The sequence below is a fragment of the Salmo salar genome, chromosome 03 (genome assembly GCF_965601325.2).
Source record: "Salmo salar chromosome 03, fSalSal1, whole genome shotgun sequence".
In the NCBI taxonomy this organism is placed as follows: domain Eukaryota; kingdom Metazoa; phylum Chordata; class Actinopteri; order Salmoniformes; family Salmonidae; genus Salmo; species Salmo salar.
Window position 1 is genome coordinate 4778099 of NC_138293.1, and position 16067 is coordinate 4794165.

Consider the following 16067-nt stretch of genomic DNA (forward strand, 5'->3'; position numbering starts at 1 on the left):
CATCTACACACAATACCCCATAAAGACAAAGTGAAAACATGTTTTTAGAATTTTTAATTTTTTGCAAATGTAAAGTAAAAAATGTCTGGCTTCTTCACCAGCAGGAACATCAGCGGTTGCTGAGGAGTATTTTTGTCTGTAATAAAGCCCCTTTGTGGGGAAAAACTAATTCTGATTGGTTGGGCCTGGCTCCCCAGTGAGGGGTGCACCCACCCATGGCTGCACCCCTGTCCAGTCATGTTAAATCCATAGATTAGGACCTAATGAATTTATTGACATTGACTGCTTTCCTTATATGAACTGTAACCTCAGCAAAATTGTTGCGTTTATATTTTTGTTCAGTATAGTTGTATTCCTATATATATATATATATATATATATATATATATATATATATATATATATATATATATATATATATATATATAAACTCCCTAGTCCTTCATGATGACAAGCATACCCATAACATGATGCAGCCACCACAACGCTTAAAAAAAATGTAAGAGTGGTACTCAGTATTGACATTTCATTGCCACATTTTTTTTTGACACATTTTTTTTTGCAGTATTTACTTAAGTGCCTTGTTGCAAACAGGATGCATGTTTAGGAATATGGTTTATTCTGTACAGGCTTCCTTCTTTTCACTCTGTCATTTAGATGAGTATTGTGGAGTAACTACAATGTTGTTGATCCATCCTCAGTGTTCTCATATCACAGCCATTAAACTCTGTAACTGTTTTAACTGGACTCTCCTCATTGACCCATTTTTGCGCTAACTCTTTTGACTCATCACATACACTGCTGCTACTGTTTACTATCTATCCTGTTGCCTAGTTACTTCATACCTCAATTACCTCATACCCTCCTTGTTACCTCATACCCTTGCACATGGGTACCACATGTACAGTGGATTCAGGAAGTATTCAGAGCCCTGGACTTTTCCCCACATTTTGTTTTTGTATATATCCATTGTTGGGAAGGTAAGCATTTCACTGTTAGTCTACACCTGTTGTTAATGAAGCATGTGACAAATACAATTTGATAAAAAACATTTTTCTGAATAAGCATTTTAAATCAATCCAGCACGTGGCAAACATTGGACAATGCTCAGTGTCTGAGGGCCATTTCTGCATTATATGTTATTAGCCTACAATATTGGATAGTAAAATGAGAATGTACTGAAATTATATTGTTTTTCCAGAAGCATATATGATCAACATATTTTACAAGAGGTAAGTAGTTCATTACATCCACTAAAAGACAGAGACAAGCTTCAGAATAATATAATCAATATTTTATTCAAAAAGAAAATCACAATAATATGCATTTGCCACTTTGTATAATTTCACGTTCTGTTGGTGCTGGAACATCATGATTGGTTGTAGTATATATATATATATATATATATATATATATATATATATATATATATAGTTATATATTGATGATACTGGCTCTGGGGTGAAGTTAACCTTAGGTACAGACCTAGGATCAGCTTAGATCAGCTTTTGGGGACCGAGTGGCGCAGTGGTCTAAGGCACTGCATCGCAGTGTTGGGAGGCGTCACTACAGACCCGGGTTCGATCCCGGGTCTGTATCACAACCGGCCGTGATCGGGAGTCCCAGCGTCGTCCGGGTTTGAGGAAGGTTTGGCTGGGGTAGGCCGTCATTGTAAATAAGAATTTTTTTTCTTAATTGACTTGCCTAGTACAATAAAGGTTCAATTCAAAATTATATCTCCTCCCCCAATCCCAACCTTAGCCATTAGTAGGGAAAATGCAAAACTGATCTAAGATCAGTTAGGAGCAACTTTACACCAATGATACTGGTAGAACAGAGCTATTATGGCTGCTGAGACATTCACCTGATTGACTGATAGATCAGATCAAATACTTCACAAATAGCACCATATCCCCTTTATAGTGCATCCCATATGGCTCTGGTCAAAAGTAGTGCACTATATAGGGGATAGGGTGCTATTTCAGACCAAAATATGTTCATCTGGACAGAGCAGTCCTGTTAGTTTGAGTCCTGGGCCTTTCAGTCAGTCACACACAGCATTGTGGGGACTGTAGTCCAGCCATTAATTAATACAGAGGAGAATGTATACCATTTGTGTCCGTTTGCAGATAGATCACAACAATACAAGTCCGTAAAACCCCCCCCCCCATCGAGACAGTGTTTTTAAAACAGACTGTCCATTGTCTCAAACATAGCCTGGGTACAACTCTGTAAACCCCCATCTAGACAGTGTTTTTAAAACAGACTGTCGATTGTCTCAAACATAGCCTGGGTACAACTCTGTAAACCCCCATCTAGACAGCGTTTTTAAAACAGACTATCAACCGTCTCAAATATAGCCTGGGTGCCAGTCGGATAGTGCCATCATGCCATCTCCATGTCGCTCAACGGGTGATAAAGAGTTGGCACGAGGTCGAAAACCGATCTGGGATACAGGCTATTTGAAATATGTTGCAATGTATGAATACAGAATACTGACAAATGTTCAGACAAAATACAATACAACATGAATAAAATAACTTGTTGCTGAATATAGACGATATAATCTGCCTTTGTTTGCAGTCGCTGTTGCCCAGGACACACACACACCACACACATATAACGTACAGGACTTTGTTGTGAAAAGTTGATTTAAATGCATTTCTATCTGAGACGATGGGAGTGGAGTGAGGCGGCATTGAGGTCGTCACTTCTACCTTCTACTAAGTTATTAGAATAATAATATTGTTGTGTACTCTAATATGTCACATAAAAAGACTTTTTTCTCTCTCTTCTCCTCTCTCGGAGTGACGGATTTTCATTTCATAAATACACTAAACAACGCTGACCAACAACAACAAAAAAAAAGCAAGAAAAATGACTGTTTATAATATAATCTTAAATAGATAGCAAGGCGGTGAATGAAATCAACCGTTTTGCCTGTTGTAGAGTTCAGCGAGAGCTCAAGTGATAAAATAACCTGTATTATCTCACAGGAAATCTTGATAATATATATATTTTTTTTTATAATAATAATTGCGTCATTCTGCTCATGCAAATATACATTTTGATAATGACGGATGGGACTGACGATAGGCATAAATCTTAACTACCTCATTTTGACTTTAATCTCCCCATTGACATCACGATTTAGGCAGTAAAGCCAAGTTAAGCACATGGAACTCAGATTAGGATCGGGACCATAGAGAGCGCAGAGCATAGAATTAGAATCTATTATGCCATCATTGACTTGAACGGGGGAAGCCCGCTCTATAGATTGTATTTCTATAGAGCAGACTGTCTGTAGAACAATAGGCTGGCTGTGTAGTCTCTACCGTAGTTATAACGAGGCCCAGCAGGCAGGCACAGTAATGTAATGAAACCCATCGTGACGTTGGGAGTTGGTTGCTGGAGGGTTTTGAGAGGAGTCCTTCCACCAGGGGATTTAAACTGTCCTGGGCTTTATTTACTCCTGAAAGAGAAAGAACGTTGGTTAGTGAATTTCCACTCATTTGGAACAACATAGGAAACAGCACACTAACGGAGGCAGATGTCGTCATTCGTGTAAATGACAGTGAAAACATAACACAGAGCAAGGTATTGGAAATGCAAGGCATCCACAGATAATTTTAGGTCCAGTTTCCTGGACAGAGAATAAGTCTTAATCCTGGATTAAAACATTCTCTGTATCTCTGAAAGCCCTTTTTGGATCCAGGACTAAATTAAATATTTGTCTGAGAAGCGTCACACTAACAGAGAGTAACAGCAAGGAGAGTAGCACGATCAGAGCTGAGGACAAGGCCGTGGAGACCTCACAGAGCTGAGGACAAGGCCCTGGAGACCTCACAGAGCTGAGGACAAGGCCCTGGAGACCTCACAGAGCTGAGGACAAGGCCCTGGAGACCTCACAGAGCTGAGGACAAGGCCGTGGAGACCTCACAGAGCTGAGGACAAGGCCATGGAGACCTCACAGAGCTGAGGACAAGGCCATGGAGACCTCACAGAGCTGAGGACAAGGCCCTGGAGACCTCACAGAGCTGAGGACAAGGCCCTGGAGACCTCACAGAGCTGAGGACAAGGCCCTGGAGACCTCACAGAGCTGAGGACAAGGCCCTGGAGACCTCACAGAGCTGAGGACAAGGCCCTGGAGACCTCACAGAGCTGAGGACAAGGCCCTGGAGTTATGACAGTCATCATTGGTCATGCACAGCAGACACGCACACAGGAGCACATAGCTGTACACACACACGCAGACGCACACACACACACGCGGTGCTGTAGCATGTGGGTTATAGTTTAACTCAGAAGAAATAACACCTGGAAAAACCTAGAGGACTTAAAGTAATGTAGGTTAAAAGGTCATCACCAAATCTTAAACCTTTACAGTCGTAGCCATATATATACATATATATATGGGTTGAAAATGGTGAATTTGGGCACTGATAAAACACCTACATTGGAATGCCGTGGCTGTACAGTAATATGCTGTACATGACGTCAGAGCTCTGGCTCTGCGCTTCACAGCTCCGAATGTGTTTTGACTGACAACCGCTCTAAAGTTGAGCACCGCACGCGACACACGAAAATTGCCCCCTATCCCTCCCCGCTAATTGAGCAACGTTTGAACATTTGTCGTTGTCTAAATGAGGGAAATGCTGGAAATGAAGAGGACTCAATGTCATTTGAAAGATGAGACGTTTAGGATTATAATAAATAGCGTTTTGGATGTCATACAAGCAAAGCCAAAAACACCCGTGAGTCCATATTTTCATATCATAAAACTCATGTCATGATCGTGTTTATGATCACTATGGTTTTCGTACAGTTACCAGATGACATAGCGTCATACCATTGGTTGTTCTGAACAGAATGAGCCTGTTTGTCTATTGTGAAGAAAATTCTGGATTGCGTAAACAACAGTACAGTGGCTTGCGAAAGTATTCACCCCCTTTGGCATTTTTCCTATTTTGTTGCCTTACAACCAGGAAGTAAAATAGAGTTTTTGGGGGTTTGTATCATTTGATTTACACCACTTTGAAGATGCAGAATATAATTTTTTTGTGTGAAACAAACAAGAAACAAGACAAAAAAAACGGACTATTCACCCTCCCAAAGTCAATACCTTGTAGAGGCACCTTTTGCAGCAATTACTGCTGCAAGTCTCTTGGGGTGTGTCTCTATAAGCTTGGCACATCTAGCCACTGGGATTTTTGCCCATTCTTCAAGGCAAAACTGCTCCGGCTCCTTCCAAGTTGGATGGGTTCTGCTGGTTTACAGCAATCTTTAAGTCATACCACAGATTCTCAATTGGATTGAAGTCTGGGCTTTGACTAGGCCATTTCAAGACATTTAAATGTTTCCCTTAAACCACTCGAGTGTTGCTTTAGCAGTATGCTTAAGGTCATTGTCCTGCTGGAAGGTGAACCTCTGTCCCAGTCTCAAATCTCTGGAAGAGTGAAACAGGTTTCCCCCAAGAAGTTTACTGTATTTAGCGCCATATATCCTTCCTTCAATTCTGACCAGTTTCCCAGTCCCTGCCGATTAAAAACATTGCCACAGCATGATGCTGCCACCACCATGCTTCACAATGGGGATGGTGTTCTCTGGGTGATGATAGGTGTTGAATTTGTGCCATACATAGCGTTTTCCTTGATGGCCAAAAAGCTGAATTTTAGTCTCATCTGACCAGAGAACCTTCTTCCATATGTTTGGGGAGTCTCCCACATGCCTTTTGGCGAACACCAAACGTGTTTGCTTAATATTTTCTTTAAGCAATGGCTTCTTTTCTGGCCACTCTTCTGTAAAGCCCAGCTCTGTGGAGTGTACGGCTTAAAAGTGGTCCTATGGACAGATACTCCAATCTCCACTGGAGAGCTTTGCAGCTCCTTCAGGGTTATCTTTGGTCTCTTTGTTGTCTCTCTGATTAATTCCCTCTTTGCCTGGTCCGTGAGTTTTGGTGAGCAGCCCTCTCTTGGCAGGTTTGTTGTGGTGCCATATTCTTTCCATTTTTTAATAATGGATTTAATCGTGCTCCGTGGTATGTTGCAAAGATTCTAATATTTTTAAAATGATAAAACCCTGATCTGTACTTCTCCACAACTTTGTCCCTGACCTGTTTGGAAAGCTCCTTGGTCTTCATGGTGCTGCTTGCTTGGTGGTGCCCCTTGCTTAGTGGTGTTGCAGACTCTGGGGCCTTTCAGAACAGGTGTATATATACTGAGATCATGTGACACTTAAATAAAGTCAATCTGTGTGCAGTCTAACTAATTATGTGACTTCTGAAGGTAATTGGTTGCACCAGATCTTATTTAGGGGCTTCATAGCAAAGGGGGTGAATACATATGCACGCACCACTTTTCAGTTGTTATTTTTTTAAATAATAATTTGTTTCATTTCACTTCACCAATTTGGCCTATTTTGTGTTTGTCCATTACATGAATTTCAAATAAAAATAAATTTAAAATTACAGGTTGTAATGCAACAAAATAGGAAAAATGCCAAAGGGGGATGAATACATTTGCAAGGCACTGTAATTGTGTGATGACGAGGATGCTGGGTAGTGTTCCAAACAAAACAACTACAAGCATGCTTGCTCTAGTTCCTCAACGACTCAGTTAAGAGAGTTTAAAAAAAAGCCCCTTATAGTTGAAGACTCTTCTTTGAGTCATAAAACTACATTGAAATGACTTAGAAACTGTGAACACTTTGGACAGTCATGTGTCCACTTGGAGACACCAGTTAGTCCTCTCACTCAAACCCTTGTAGTCATTTTTGTTGTTTTGTGTTGCACCTACCCCACATTGTCCAGGAATATTCTTATGTCACTGAATGTATCACAGTATATTCAGATGTCGTTATTAATAAATGCTGTGAAAAGTACAGTAAATGTAACATTCACATAAAATCAACAGTGTGATGTTTGGATTCTGGTCTGTTCAGGTGAACTGTTGCGTCTTCACCTTTTTTAGTCGAATCATTTCCCCATTATCTCCAAACTGTTCTCTTTCAATTGCTACCGTTGTTATACATCTGCTTTTATTGTTCTTCTGTTAGAAACGTTTCAATTTGGCCCTATCCATATATAGGCCAATTCCCACGAGTGTAAAGGTTTAATTAAAGAGGTCAACAACATTGACAGTATGTCCAATGAAAATGTTTTAAAATGACAAAGATGTTTAAATTAAAAAATAAAATCTGTGGTTAAATCCTTAAACCAGAAGGAGAGACAGAGTAACATGAAGGAGTGGGAAGTAGGGACCACCATAGAGCTTCTATTCCATCATACAAGCAACCAACACCATGCATGTAAACCAATCAGAATCCACCAAAGGAAAAACAAACAAAACTGACAGTAGAAGCTAGACTAGACATGCCAGAATACTGAACCGTAACAACAGTTTACACACTGTGGAACGTTCAGATATAAACATATTACACAGAACATCACGCTGGCTCTATTCACTACATTTCTATCTGCAGCGTTCAACTTGTTGAAAACCTCTTGAACCCATCCCTGTGCGTGTGTTTCTTGCAGCTATGTTGACGTGGCAACCAGAGAGCACTGCACAGAGCAGCACAACTCACTCCTCTGACCTAGATGGAACAGATTAGGACCTGCCTCTGTCTTACAAACACATGACAGGAAGTAGTGAAATCGAGGCTAGTTTCAGTCTCTTTAAGGCGACAACACTTCCTCGTTTCAGAAGCTTTGAAGAGGTTGGTCAATCACATGATTTTGTTTGGATGACTTTACAGATCTGATTCAGATTGATGTTAATTAGTAGGTTAATTAAATGTATCTATCAGACGGATATATTTGCAAGTCTGTGAGGCATATGGAAACTGGTGTACCCAGGTTAGATTGAACAACAGCGCTAGAACTACAGCGCTAGAACTACTAGATTTGTGATAGGGAAACAGACGAGTTAACTAAGCAGACCTGACTTGCAGCTCGCGCTAGAACTACAGCGCTAGAACTACAGCGCTAGAACTACAGCGCTAGAACTACAGATTGACCTACAGCGCTAGAACTACAGAACTAGATCTACAGCTAGAACTACAGCGCTAGAACGACAGCGCTAGAACTACAGCTAGAACTACAGCGCTAGAACTACAGAGCGAGAACTACAGGGCTAGAACCACAGCGCTAGAACTACAGCTAGAACTACAGCGCTAGAACTACAGAGCTAGAACTACAGAGCGAGAACTACAGCGCTAGAACTACAGAGCGAGAACTACAGCGCTAGTACTACAGCGCTAGAACTACAGATTGAACTACAGCGCTAGAACTACAGATTGCACTACAGCGCGAGAACTACAATTGAACTACAGCGCTAGAACTACAATTGAACTACAGCGCTAGAACTACAGATGGAACTACAGCGCAAGAACTACAGCTAGAACTACAGCGCTAGAACCACAGCGCTAGAACCACAGATTGAACTACAGCGCTAGAACTACAGCACTAGAACTACAGATTGAACTACAGCACGAGAACTACAATTGAACTACAGCGCTAGAACCACAGCGCTAGAACCACAGATTGAACTACAGCGCTAGAACTACAGATTGAACTACAGTGCTAGAACTACAATTGAACTACAGCGCTAGAACTACAGCACTAGAACTACAGATTGAACTACAGCACGAGAACTACAATTGAACTACAGCGCTAGAACTACAATTGAACTACAGCACTAGAACTACAGATTGAACTACAGTGCTAGAACTACAGCGCAAGAACTACAGCTAGAACTACAATTGAACTACAGCACTAGAACTACAGATTGAACTACAGCACGAGAACTACAATTGAACTACAGCGCTAGAACTACAGCTAGAACTACAGCGCTAGAACTTCAATTGAACTACAGCGCTAGAACTACAGCGCTAGATCTACAGCGCTAGAACTACAGCGCTAGAACTACAGCGCTAGAACTACAGCGCTAGAACTACAGCGAGAACTACAGATTGAACTACAGCGCTAGAACCACAGCGCTAGAACAACAGATTGAACTACAGCGCTAGAACAACAGATTGAACTACAGCGCGAGAACTACAGATTGAACTACAGCGCGAGAACTACAGCGAGAACTACAGCGAGAACTACAGCGCTAGAACTACAGCTAGAACTACAGTGCTAGAACTACAGATTGAACTACAGCGCTAGAACTACAGCGCTAGAACTACAGCGCTAGAACAACAGATTGAACTACAGCGCTAGAACTACAGCGCTAGAACTACAGATTGAACAACAGCGCTAGAACTACAGCGCTAGAACTACAGATTGAACAACAGCGCTAGAACTACAGCGCTAGAACTACAGCGCTAGAACTACAGCGCTAGAACTACAGATTGAACAACAGCGCTAGAACTACAGCGCTAGAACTACTAGATTTGTGATAGGGAAACTATTACATACATGTCCTGGGTGCATACATTAGCTGAGCGATTCCAATGTATTTGCCACTGTCTGCAAGTGGCAAACTCGTCCTGGAAGGACAGTAGATAACATAGAGTTAATGTCGAGATGTAGGACGAGGAGGTTTGTGAGGATGTGTAGTAGCCTGTTAGTGTTTCAGAAGCAAGACTCAGTGCCAGTAGGGGGGGGAGCAGGACTCAGCGCCAGTAGGGGGGAGCAGGACTCAGCGCCAGTAGGGGGGAGCAGGACTCAGCGCCAGTAGGGGGGGGGGGGAGCAGGACTCAGCGCCAGTAGGGGGGGGGGGGGAGCAGGACTCAGTGCCAGTAAGAGACGTGCTGATGATGATGATGATAGGGGGGGGGGGGGGGGGGGAGCAGGAGCATGCCGAGGAGAGATGGAGGAAGATGAGTGGACTAGCTTCCAAGCCCAGCCCAGCTGACCACAACCGAACCATACCACGACCACATACGGTGGTCTCCTTACCTGGGTCAGTCCTCTCCCTCAGGTGTGATCTCTGTCTCTTTATGAACCACTACTTTGGTCACTGACATGTCAGGGTGCTGCTCTTTGGCCTCCTTTATGGCCTGGGCCAGAGCCTGGTGGTGTAATACCATACCAACACCAGGAGAGGGAGACAGAGAGGGGGAAGGGAGGTGGGGAGGGGGGAAGGGAGGTGGGGTGGGAGGGACCGGATGAGTTGGAGGTGCAATACCATACCAATACCAGGAGAGGGAGACAGAGAGGAGGTGGGGAGGGGGGGTGGAAGGTGGGGTGGGAGGGAGAGGAGGAGTTGGGGGTGCAATACCATACCAATACCAGGAGAGGGAGACAGAGAGGGGGAAGGGAGGTGGGGAGGGGAGGGAGGGAAGAGGGACAGGAGGGAGGACGGGAGGGAGAAGGAAGGATGGGAGGGAGGAGGTGGGGAGGAGGAAGGACGGGAGGGAGGGAAGAGGGACAGGAGGGAGGAGGGTTTGAAGGGATGGGAGGGAAGATGGACGGGAGGGAGGAGGGAGGGACGGGAGGAGGGACGGGAGGGAGGGACGGGAGGAGGGACGGGAGGGAGTGGGAGTCAGTGAGTGTGTCTAGTAGGAACTACTAGTTACAGGGTAACCTACTGGTTAGTAGTAGTCTACTACACTAGTTACATCAACCAGACAATTCAAGTGAGATAACATTACACAGTAAAATACATCCACTATATTCAGTCATTACTGTTACTTTATAGGTGAGAGAGGATTGGGGAAGTTTATATCTTCTCCAGATACATTTGTCATGCTCATGTGTACACGTTCAAAATAATCAATGACAAGACAAATATAAATTAAAGAAAGAAACAAAGTGATTAAGAAAGAGAGAAAGAGACCTGATCATGGTCGATATCTCCTGAATCTCCTGTAATGACAATCCTCTTCTCTATCCTGGTCTCAGAGATTCCTCCTTTCACCGTCTGACAGCAGAACGGATTGATAGAGGAATAGAACGTTACGAAGGAGAAGGAAAAGCAGAACGGATTGATAGACCTTTATGAAGAAAAGCTGATTGGTTTAATTAGTTTATAATGGGTTATGGTTAGAGACAGTGGTAATTAGTTTATAATGGGTTATGGTTAGAGACTCAGTGGTAATTAGTTTATAATGGGTTTATGGTTAGAGACAGTGGTAATTAGTTTATAATGGGTTATGGTTAGAGACAGTGGTAATTAGTTTATAATGGGTTATGGTTAGAGACAGTGGTAATTGGTTTATAATGGGTTATGGTTAGAGACAGTGGTAATTAGTTTATAATGGGTTATGGTTAGAGACTCAGTGGTAATTAGTTTATAATGGGTTATGGTTAGAGACAGTGGTAATTAGTTTATAATGGGTTATGGTTAGAGACGGTGGTAATTAGTTTATAATGGGTTATGGTTAGAGACAGTGGTAATTAGTTTATAATGGGTTATGGTTAGAGACAGTGGTAATTAGTTTATAATGGGGTTATGGTTAGAGACTCAGTGGTAATTAGTTTATAATGGGTTATGGTTAGAGACAGTGGTAATTAGTTTATAATGGGTTATGGTTAGAGACGGTGGTAATTAGTTTATAATGGGTTATGGTTAGAGACAGTGGTAATTAGTTTATAATGGGTTATGGTTAGAGACAGTGGTAATTAGTTTATAATGGGGTTATGGTTAGAGACTCAGTGGTAATTAGTTTATAATGGGTTATGGTTAGAGACAGTGGTAATTAGTTTATAATGGGTTATGGTTAGAGACTCAGTGGTAATTAGTTTATAATGGGTTATGGTTAGAGACAGTGGTAATTAGTTTATAATGGGTTATGGTTAGAGACAGTGGTAATTAGTTTATAATGGGTTATGGTTAGAGACAGTGGTAATTAGTTTATAATGGGTTATGGTTAGAGACTCAGTGGTAATTAGTTTATAATGGGTTATGGTTAGAGACAGTGGTAATTAGTTTATAATGGGTTATGGTTAGAGACAGTGGTAATTAGTTTATAATGGGTTATGGTTAGAGACAGTGGTAATTAGTTTATAATGGGGTTATGGTTAGAGACTCAGTGGTAATTAGTTTATAATGGGTTATGGTTAGAGACAGTGGTAATTAGTTTATAATGGGTTATGGTTAGAGACTCAGTGGTAATTAGTTTATAATGGGTTATGGTTAGAGACAGTGGTAATTAGTTTATAATGGGTTATGGTTAGAGACTCAGTGGTAATTAGTTTATAATGGGTTATGGTTAGAGACGGTGGTAATTAGTTTATAATGGGGTTATGGTTAGAGACAGTGGTAATTAGTTTATAATGGGTTATGGTTAGAGACAGTGGTAATTAGTTTATAATGGGTTATGGTTAGAGACAGTGGTAATTGGTTTATAATGGGTTATGGTTAGAGTCAGTGGTAATTAGTTTATAATGGGTTATGGTTAGAGACAGTGGTAATTAGTTTATAATGGGTTATGGTTAGAGACAGTGGTAATTAGTTTATAATGGGTTATGGTTAGAGACAGTGGTAATTGGTTTATAATGGGTTATGGTTAGAGACAGTGGTAATTAGTTTATAATGGGTTATGGTTAGAGACAGTGGTAATTAGTTTATAATGGGTTATGGTTAGAGACAGTGGTAATTAGTTTATAATGGGTTATGGTTAGAGACAGTGGTAATTAGTTTATAATGGGGTTATGGTTAGAGACGGTGGTAATTAGTTTATAATGGGTTATGGTTAGAGACAGTGGTAATTAGTTTATAATGGGTTATGGTTAGAGACAGTGGTAATTGGTTTATAATGGGTTATGGTTAGAGACGGTGGTAATTAGTTTATAATGGGTTATGGTTAGAGACAGTGGTAATTAGTTTATAATGGGTTATGGTTAGAGACAGTGGTAATTGGTTTATAATGGGTTATGGTTAGAGACTCAGTTGTAATTAGTTTATAATGGGTTATGGTTAGAGACTCAGTGGTAATTAGTTTATAATGGGTTATGGTTAGAGACAGTGGTAATTAGTTTATAATGGGTTATGGTTAGAGACAGTGGTAATTAGTTTATAATGGGTTATGGTTAGAGACAGTGGTAATTAGTTTATAATGGGGTTATGGTTAGAGACGGTGGTAATTAGTTTATAATGGGGTTATGGTTAGAGACGGTGGTAATTAGTTTATAATGGGGTTATGGTTAGAGACGGTGGTAATTAGTTTATAATGGGTTATGGTTAGAGACAGTGGTAATTAGTTTATAATGGGGTTATGGTTAGAGACGGTGGTAATTAGTTTATAATGGGTTATGGTTAGAGACAGTGGTAATTAGTTTATAATGGGTTATGGTTAGAGACAGTGGTAATTAGTTTATAATGGGTTATGGTTAGAGACAGTGGTAATTAGTTTATAATGGGTTATGGTTAGAGACAGTGGTAATTAGTTTATAATGGGTTATGGTTAGAGACAGTGGTAATTAGTTTATAATGGGGTTATGGTTAGAGACGGTGGTAATTAGTTTATAATGGGTTATGGTTAGAGACCCAGAGGTCAAAAAGGGTCAGCTGATGAAATGACCCCTGACCTTAGTGATGTGCGTGGTCGTGGTGGTGCTGGTGGTTTCCGAGGTGATGGTCTGTGCGCTCATCAGAACACCGGGTTCCACGTCGCCATCGCAGTCACCCTGTCAGAAGTCACGTGACAAAACTCAAAATGAGTGGAAAGGGAAAGGGATGGACTACCTGAACCAGGAAGGAACTCTCACTGCTGCTTTCCTTTTCTCTTCTTCCTCTTACGTCGCTGCCCTAATGAACGCACCTCTGAAGACTCGTACGTGATGGTTTTAGTCTCGGTGTGGACTACAGGTACCTCCTTGGTGGTCGACTCCTCTGCTGGCACAGCCTCGGGTTTCTGGGAGAGACCGGGAACAGAGGGAGAAGACATGAGAAGGAACGACGGAGGAAGACAGGACGGCAGAACCCTCAACATTAATGGCTCTTCTAAATAGTATCAATAAATTACAGTTCCATCTGCCATTTAGGAACTTGTGTGTGTGTGTGTTGTGTGTGTGTGTGCGTTTTGCTAACTGAACAATAATGACAACAGGATTTTTCTGATAACAGTTTAAGTAAACCCCCCATCAAAAGAAACAAACACAAACACATGCTGGAATGGAGAACCTGAACAGACAACATGAGCTAAACCAGTAAACCCATAATACCCCCGAGCCAGAGGAAACAAACCTATCAAACGTCCCTATAGATATGTCCCTATGGAAACGGCCACATGGAAACGGCCCTATAGATATGTCCCTATGGAAACGGCCCTATGGAAACGGCCCTATGGAAACGTCCCTATAGATATGTCCCTATGGAAACGGCCACATGGAAACGGCCCTATAGATATGTCCCTATGGAAACGGCCCTATGGAAACGGCCCTATGGAAACGTCCCTATGGATATGTCCCTATGGAAACGGCCACATGGAAACGGCCCTATAGATATGTCCCTATGGAAACGGCCCTATGGAAACGGCCCTATAGATATGTCCCTATGGAAACGGCCCTATGGAAACGGCCCTATAGATATGTCCCTATGGAAACGGCCACATGGAAACGGCCACATGGAAACGGCCACATGGAAACGGCCCTATAGATATGTCCCTATGGAAACGTCCCTATGGAAACGGCCCTATGGAAACGGCCCTATGGAAACGGCCCTATAGATATGTCCCTATGGAAACGGCCACATGGAAACGGCCACATGGAAACGGCCACATGGAAACGGCCACATGGAAACGGCCCTATGGATATGTCCCTATGGAAACGTCCCTATGGAAACGGCCCTATGGAAACGGCCCTATGGAAACGGCCCTATGGAAACGGCCCTATAGATATGTCCCTATGGAAACGGCCACATGGAAACGGCCACATGGAAACGGCCACATGGAAATGGCCACATGGAAACGGCCACATGGAAACGGCCACATGGAAACGGCCCTATAGATATGTCCCTATGGGAACATCCCTATGGAAACGGCCCTATGGAAAACGTCCCCATGGAAACGTCCCTATAGATATGTCCCTATGGAAACGTCCCTATGGAAACGGCCACATGGAAACGGCCACATGGAAACGTCCCTATAGATATGTCCCTATGGAAACGGCCCTATGGAAACGGCCCTATGGAAACGGCCCTATGGAAAACGGCCCTATGGAAAACGGCCCTATGGAAACGGCCCTATGGAAACGGCCCTATGGAAACGGCCCTATGGAAAACGGCCCTATGGAAAACGGCCCTATGGAAAACGGCCCTATGGAAACGGCCCTATGGAAACGGCCCTATGGAAACGGCCCTATGGAAACGGCCCTATGGAAACGGCCCTATGGAAACGGCCCTATGGAAACGGAAAAATGCAAATCTCAAAAGTTCCATCAAGTGTGCTGTTAATTAGGTTCCCTGATCTGTTCAGTCTCCTTGATTATTAGTGGGAGAGAGTGAGGGTCCAGGGAGGAGACGGTGGTGAGGTTAGAGTCCCAGGCAGAGGACACCGGGGCTGGCTAAAGGTTCTCTCTTGGAGGGGCCAGGCTGGAGGTGTGGGTGTGAGAAGGCTCTCTCGTCTTCCACCAGCTCATTGTCTTCTAGACTCTGTGAAGTGGACATGTCCTTGTCTTCTAGACTCTGTGAAGTGGACATGTCCTTGTCTTCTAGACTCTGTGAAGTGGACATGTCCTTGTCTTCTTTAACTTCCTTCATCCACATCTTTCTTGTCAGTACCTCTACAGTCAGTTCTGGTACTGCATATGTAATGACAGCTGGTTCTGGTACTGCATATGTAATGACAGCTGGTTCTGGTAGTACCTCTACAGTCAGTTCAGGTTCTGGCTGGGTCTCGGGCAGTTCATTACTGGTTCTAGACCAGCGTCTACACTGAGTGGTTCTGGGTGCAAACCTGCAGCCTGTGTTCCTTCAGTGACTACCGACTCTAGTTGTGGTTCTGCAGAATCAGTTGGGCAGAGGCTCACCGTAAGTCCTGTAGACTGTGCTGTCTCAGCAGCCCCCTGGCTCCCTCCTGTCTCCTCTTCCTCCTCTTCCTCAGCCGGGCTCTGTCGGGGACAAGAGTGAAGTCATATTAATTGACCTCTGGTAGAATCACAGTAGCTGACCTTACAGTAA

At 42.7% G+C, this 16067-nt stretch overlaps 1 protein-coding gene across 15 annotated transcripts in view; it reads right to left on the bottom strand.

The window, feature by feature from the left end:
* Positions 1 to 1272: 1272 nt before the first annotated feature.
* The window catches only part of LOC106596732 (band 4.1-like protein 3), a 91607-nt gene continuing 76812 nt past the window's right edge, over positions 1273 to 16067 (bottom strand). For 10 of the 15 annotated variants that reach the window (XM_082973207.1, XM_082973204.1, XM_082973203.1 and 7 more), the window contains 6 exons: positions 15917 to 15997; positions 13711 to 13803; positions 13478 to 13576; positions 10785 to 10868; positions 9905 to 10017; positions 1273 to 3472 (listed from right to left, as the gene is read on the bottom strand). In XM_082973207.1, the coding sequence (XP_082829333.1) occupies positions 9910 to 10017; positions 10785 to 10868; positions 13478 to 13576; positions 13711 to 13803; positions 15917 to 15997 (465 nt within the window). In that variant the 3' untranslated portion in view covers positions 1273 to 3472; positions 9905 to 9909. Of the gene's footprint in view, positions 3473 to 9904; positions 10018 to 10784; positions 10869 to 13477; positions 13577 to 13634; positions 13804 to 15916; positions 15998 to 16067 lie in introns of all 15 variants that reach the window. The other 5 variants (XM_082973206.1, XM_082973219.1, XM_082973205.1 and 2 more) reach the window with 4 other exon arrangements.